Genomic DNA, 6,168 nt, shown 5'->3' with positions numbered 1-6,168 from the left:
AAATATTATTTTCATAGCTCATAACAACAATGTTAAATTAAAAATAAAATCTAGCAATTCTTTAAAATGAAGGCTTATAATCAAACTCGTTTTTAAACGACTACCAAAACGGTAGTATAAGTATAAACCCCAAAGCCATATAGGAGCGTAACAGAGACTTCGAAAGTGGCACGCAAAGTCTAGTAGCTCCGTTTAGTTGTGGAGTTTGTTTTTATTCAAGATAAAACAGTTTTACCTTCTCACACAATACGCACAGCGGAGAGAGTAGATTATAAATAGGATAGTGGGAACTAGCCTAAAAATAACAATTCAGTCCACACGAATGTTGCGCTCACGTGAATATTTAAGTGTTAATGCAATATGGATATAAAATATGAAGTTAAAACATCTGATAAATTGGGCAGGTTCGTATTTTTTAATTAAGTTTGGAATCATGTTTTAGGAAGATAGATGGAGAGTAATGTAAAGGTGGTTTACCTAACATTTGAAGGACCCAAATCCCTTACATATAAGTTAACATATTATTCTCAAAGTTAAGCAGCGTAACATTTTGTTAAGTCTAATTATTCTAATACTTACTTGCAAACCTTAGTGAATATAAAAAACCAAAGATAGGTACTATTGCTAATATATTCGTTTTTCTGATACGTATTGTCTGTTCAATATCTGTAGTGAAATGTGTACAAGTAATAATTAAAATAAAAATATATTAAAAAATCCTTATTTTAATATTTTTAAATGGTTAGGTATCTTGTGGCAGCAAAAGATATAAGAGCCGGGGAAAGAATACTTGCAGAACAACCATTTGTTCTCGGACCAAGCAGCGACACGTCACTGGTGTGTTTTAACTGCTATCTGCCTTTAATCAATAAGTTTTTCGTTTGCAAGTTTTGTGCGGTCGCTCCTATATGCCCTGGAGATGGGTGTCCTGAAGGAATTGCTAGTAAGTAAAGATGAGATCAGATCATTCGCTAGTTGTTCTACAGGATCGTAGAACATTAATGTTTATTTTTACTTTTATTAACCGTTATTTTGGGACTGTATTTAATTTTGCAGTATTTTCAGTAATTGACAAACTTTTTTTTGTAACAATTTATAGTTAAGAATTACTGCAACTCTAGCTTATTGACATGGAGTTGATGTGTTTTTTTATTATTTTATTCGATACAGATCTCAGAAGAGCCTAGCTACCCTGGCGAACCGAAAAATGCACGTTTTTAAAATTAATAAATTAGAAACTATGGGCCGAAATAGAATGTAATTGTTAAATTTTATTTGAAAATTTAAAAACCATTATTTCTTGTACTATTATATTATACTTACGTTACTATGTAGGTTTTAAATATTGTAAATACATACTCTATATTAGAGTGAAACTAATTTAATTTTTTTTTTAAACTCGTTTTCTCCTAAATTTATTTTCTGTAAGTGGTACAGCGTCACTAACCACAACAGAGGGTTTTAAGCTTTTATACTCATACATTAATATAATTATTCATTTTTAATATTACATTATCCTGTTAGGTCTTTGGAACGACGTAAAAACTTTGCGTGTTAATTTGTATCTAAATCAATCAGCTACTAATTTTAATAAATGTATTAATTTCCATAACGTTTATTTTAGAATGGCATGTCCAGAAGGAATGCGATTTCTTCAGGGAACTGAAATTAAATATCAATATGAGCCCTATAAAAATGGTGCAAAATGTGGGTTCTTTATTAACACTACGAGCATTATTACAAAGAGACAACAAATCATGGGTTGATTTTATGAAGCTAGAAACTCATTTAGATCAGCGAAGGAACAGCAGTGTATGGGAATATTATCAAAGTACCGTCAATGTAAGGTTTTTAAGGAGTATGATATGGCTATATTCTTTACATAGAAATAACAGGATTAGTTTCTTTTTTTTTTTAGATACGTTAGCATCGTCGTATTTTTTTTTATATAGCTTGGGGCAAGCTAATCTGATGTTAAGTGATACCACCACCCATAGACTACATTGCCATAGGGCTCGCAAGTGCGTTGCCGACCTTTGAGAATTGGTACGCTCTTTTCATACGTCGAATTGGTAGTATAAGATCCCGCTATACAACGACCTTCACCGAGATGCTTATTTAATGAAACTTATTTTATATTTAATTTAATATATCAATAAATATAATCCATACGGGTTGCCTAGCGAATTTCAGTCCAGAGTATGTTTAATTAATATTTAAAAAATTTTTTTTTTTATAATTTGCATGTAGTAAATTTTTTGAACTTTTTTCAATCAATATTTTTAATCAGGGTAATATTATATATGTATCATTATAACCTTCTTTTATACTAAAGATGTATATATACTTTAGTGTCACATAAAAAAATTACACATAAATAATTAATTGATTAAAAACAACCTAACATTTGCATATTCTATGGGCTTCATACTTTCGATTGGTATAGAATTTATCTAATAATCATACCGGTGAAATGTTTAGAAAAATATATTTTTTTTTAATTAATTAAACATACTCTGGACTGAAATTTGCTAGGCAACCCATATGGATTATATTTATTGACATATTAAATTAAATATAAAATAAGTTTCATTAAATAAGCATCTCGGTGAAGGTCGTTGTATAGCGGGATCTTAGACCATGGTTAAAAACTAAAAATCATAGACCAGTAGTGCTAAAAATTTACAAATAATTTTGCCACTATTGTTGTATCATGTATCTGCCTACGGCTTATAATGAATATGATTTTAATCTCTTCTTTCGTTAACCAAAGGCCTACCAGGTTTGATAGGTACTAGTACCAGTTGAATGTATATTATTATGCTAAGAGACTTATAGCATTTTGTGTAAATTTACAAGCACTTTATTTTATCTTGATTATATTTACAGTTTGTTAGCGAGTTGAAACTTCTTAATGACGATGAAGACAAGAATTTAGTACAGAAAGTGTGTGCAGCAATTGACGTAAACAGTTTTGAAGTACGTGGTCCTCCGATCCCGGCTCTAGGATATGCGGAAACACTCAGAGGGGTGTACCTCCAGGCAGCACTCATGGCCCATCATTGTACAGGGAATACAATAATCTCAATAAACGATAATAATGCTTTAATGTGTCATTCAAGTAGAGATATTAAGAAGGGAGAGGTTATATATTATAACTATACGGATCCGCTAAAGGTAAACTATCGTTAATTAATATTGTTAGGTTGTTTAAAGGGCTTATTATTAAGGCAGATTTGCCGCACACCACCTCTTTGTGGAACCAGCTGCTTACTGAAGTATTTCCAAGTCTCTTAAATCGACTTGGTTCAAGGTCCAAAAAACCTTTTTTTTAAAGGCCGGTAACGCACTCGCGAGCCCTCTGGCATTGAAAGTGTCCATGGGCGACGGTATCACTTAACATGAGGTGAGCCTTCTCCGTGCCCGTTTGCCCCCTGTTCTATAAAAAACGTTTCTGCGTTCAATATTAATGATTGAATTGTATCGATTTAGACTTATCAACACATATATACTTACAAAATAGGGGAGTTCTGTCAGTATACTCGAACGGATTGCGATTTTGGTCTATTCACTTAGCTTCGCGACCATTCACTGCACTGATTAAATTGAGATCGCTAATCGAGACTTAAAAAATACCCGCTATGTTTCGAGTTGCATCATATGATTTTTAATAATTTATTTTATACAAAAGCAGCTCTATAAAAAGATAGGTCGACTTTTACGACCTCTTTTAGTGTTCAACGCGGCAAAAATTTGAAAGTTCAAAATGATTAATCTACTATTAATTTTCTCTGCTTCAACTTCAACTTCAGGGCACTGCATTACGCCAAGAACACTTACTAATGGGCAAATATTTTCAATGCACTTGTGAACGGTGTTTGGATGCAACGGAGCTTGGCACACACATGAGCTCAGCCTTATGTCCTGCTTGTAAGACTGGCTTCATTACAAAGGCTGGCGAAAAGTGGCAGTGCCATCACTGTAAGGAAGAAACTGACGACTCAGTAATAGGATTTAAAGTCAAGTGCTGTGAGAATAAACTTGATGTTATAAGTATGTATCTTAAAATTCTGCTATCTCTGCTGTTAATGTTAACGAACGATAAATGTTAGGGTAAAATTCAATGTCAAATCATAGCGCGAATGAACTCACGTTTGACAAAATCCAATAAATTATTATTATTATTATGATTTTGGCATATGGCATCAAACTAAAATTTTACAAATATTTTGAAGCCCACAGCTGGTTCGTTACCAACTTGGTACGTTTGTTTTTTTTACGTACGTAACGTTTACACGTCCATGATTTTGTTTTCGGTTGTCGGGAAATAATGCTTGCCAAACAAAAATTTGAATTAAATTTGCCTCAAGCGTTGACAAAGTAGGAGCATGAATATCGCGCTACGTCTTCTATTTTATTAAAAGGCATAAACAAATTAAAACAATTTTATATGTATATAACAATAACGTAACTTTTTTGCCTTTAAGATATTAAAGTTATTTCAGAAGCGCAACACAGTCAGAGATGTCAGATACCGAACAGGCTCTTTTCTTCTCATTTGTTTGTTGCAAAGCTGCTTTATACAAACTTAATTTCAGATAAAAAGGACGAAAAAGAACTTGAAGAGTATATAAGGAACGTGTCCTTAGTGCTGGCTCCTAACCATTATCTACTGATAGACGCAAAACAACGACTTGCTGGTGTTCTAAGGGATGCGATTAATAGAGAGCCGAGACCCACAAAGAAAATGATGCGTCGCAAACTGAATTTATGTGAGGAATTACTACCAGTGCTTGAAGTTCTGAGTCCTGGTATAAGCAGAACGAAAGGTATGCATTGAAAATACATTGGCAATGTTGGTTTCCAAGTTTTAAAGAATCATCGGCACATTTTGTATTATTATTGGATATAGATTTATTTTTAGAAAATGTAAATTTAACTAGATATTTTCATTCCTGTTTTATACTTTGACAATCTTTGCATTTTTTTAAATCATTGATATCTCATAATGAATGCATGCATTAGCTGAAACCATTAAGCTTTTATCGATTAATAAAAAAGTACCTACTTTCCAGCAATCACTATGTATGAGCTGCATTTGGCAATAGTCCAATTAGCCAAAAAAGAATTTGACAGCCGTGAGATTACTGGCCCTAAATATTTAGTAAGTACATTTAGCAATTATGTTACTGTAAATTTATATAAACTAACAATTATTAATAATAACAATTGTCGAAACTATTCACATATTGACCTCAAAAATAATTTATTATCTAATAATCTATAAAAAAATAATGTATAAGACTAGCATATCCTTGCTGTAATTGTTGTAGCTTTTTACAAAAAATTACGATTAAAGAGTGGGGGAGAGTTTATTATTATTTATATTATATATTTAGAGAACATTTAAATAATTCTAATTCACGTTCATTAATGTACATTGTTAGTATTGTATAATAAGGATGTTATTTAAAATCTTGACGCGCTAATATGCCATGTCAAAATTTAATACATTTTTGACATTAATAGTCTTGGGGTCGAACTGTTACTTTATCAATATTGGTTTTAGTTTGATAAAATTATTGATTTTCAGGACGAGCTTCTTAACGCTGAGAAACATCTAAAGCGATCGATTGAAATGTTATTAATTGAACCTGGGAACTCGCCTGAAGGAGAGCTTTGCGCAAAGGCTTTAGAACAATACAGGATGTTAAAGGGAACCATGACGACCATATTAGACGGTATTCACGAAGAGGGAAAAGTTTATGTGACTGAAATTGATGAAGAGAGGTTAAATGACGTAGATTAAATTTACCAATTGTTAAATTATTTATATTTATAATTACGTTGTTTCAATTAAAACCATTCTCCAAACTTGTCTATTAATAAACCTTAAATCCTTAACCTATTAATAGACCCAAAATGTCTTTGAAATCGTGAACGAACAATTTTAAACAGATTTAGTATGTATTCCATATATCGTAATCTAATAATGCATAACTTATAGGCTAAGGCCACACTTAGCAAGTAAGACGGGAATATAAATTATGTTAGTTAATCTCCTTAAAAATATCAAACTTTCCATATAATAGTTTAATTGCTATAAATGCTTAGTACTTGTCACGTTCATCTTTTTGAAAATAAATTAAAGTAGAATCGTAAACAGTT

The 6,168-nt window shown here is 31.8% G+C and overlaps 1 protein-coding gene across 1 annotated transcript; it reads left to right on the top strand.

The window, feature by feature from the left end:
• The first annotated feature begins 200 nt into the window (after positions 1 to 200).
• Positions 201 to 5,874, top strand: LOC125060438 (SET domain-containing protein SmydA-8-like). Its single transcript, XM_047665342.1, has 8 exons — positions 201 to 404; positions 747 to 943; positions 1,625 to 1,842; positions 2,890 to 3,177; positions 3,813 to 4,053; positions 4,599 to 4,829; positions 5,076 to 5,164; positions 5,594 to 5,874. Exons 1-8 carry the CDS (start codon positions 361 to 363, stop codon positions 5,807 to 5,809), a joined length of 1,524 nt encoding a protein of 507 aa, XP_047521298.1. The 5' UTR covers positions 201 to 360; the 3' UTR covers positions 5,810 to 5,874.
• The last annotated feature ends 294 nt before the right edge of the window (positions 5,875 to 6,168 follow it).

Source organism: Pieris napi, chromosome 21 (assembly GCF_905475465.1).
Source record: "Pieris napi chromosome 21, ilPieNapi1.2, whole genome shotgun sequence".
Lineage (NCBI taxonomy): Eukaryota > Metazoa > Arthropoda > Insecta > Lepidoptera > Pieridae > Pieris > Pieris napi.
This window is presented reverse-complemented; position numbering and strand designations above follow the sequence as displayed.

Coding starts and splice junctions, on each gene's coding strand:
- LOC125060438 (XM_047665342.1), top strand. CDS start 361: ATGGATATAAAATATGAAGTTAAAACATCTGATAAATTGGGCAG. Junction 405..746: donor ACATCTGATAAATTGGGCAG/GTTCGTATTTTT, acceptor TTAAATGGTTAG/GTATCTTGTGGCAGCAAAAG. Junction 3,178..3,812: donor ACTATACGGATCCGCTAAAG/GTAAACTATCGT, acceptor CTTCAACTTCAG/GGCACTGCATTACGCCAAGA.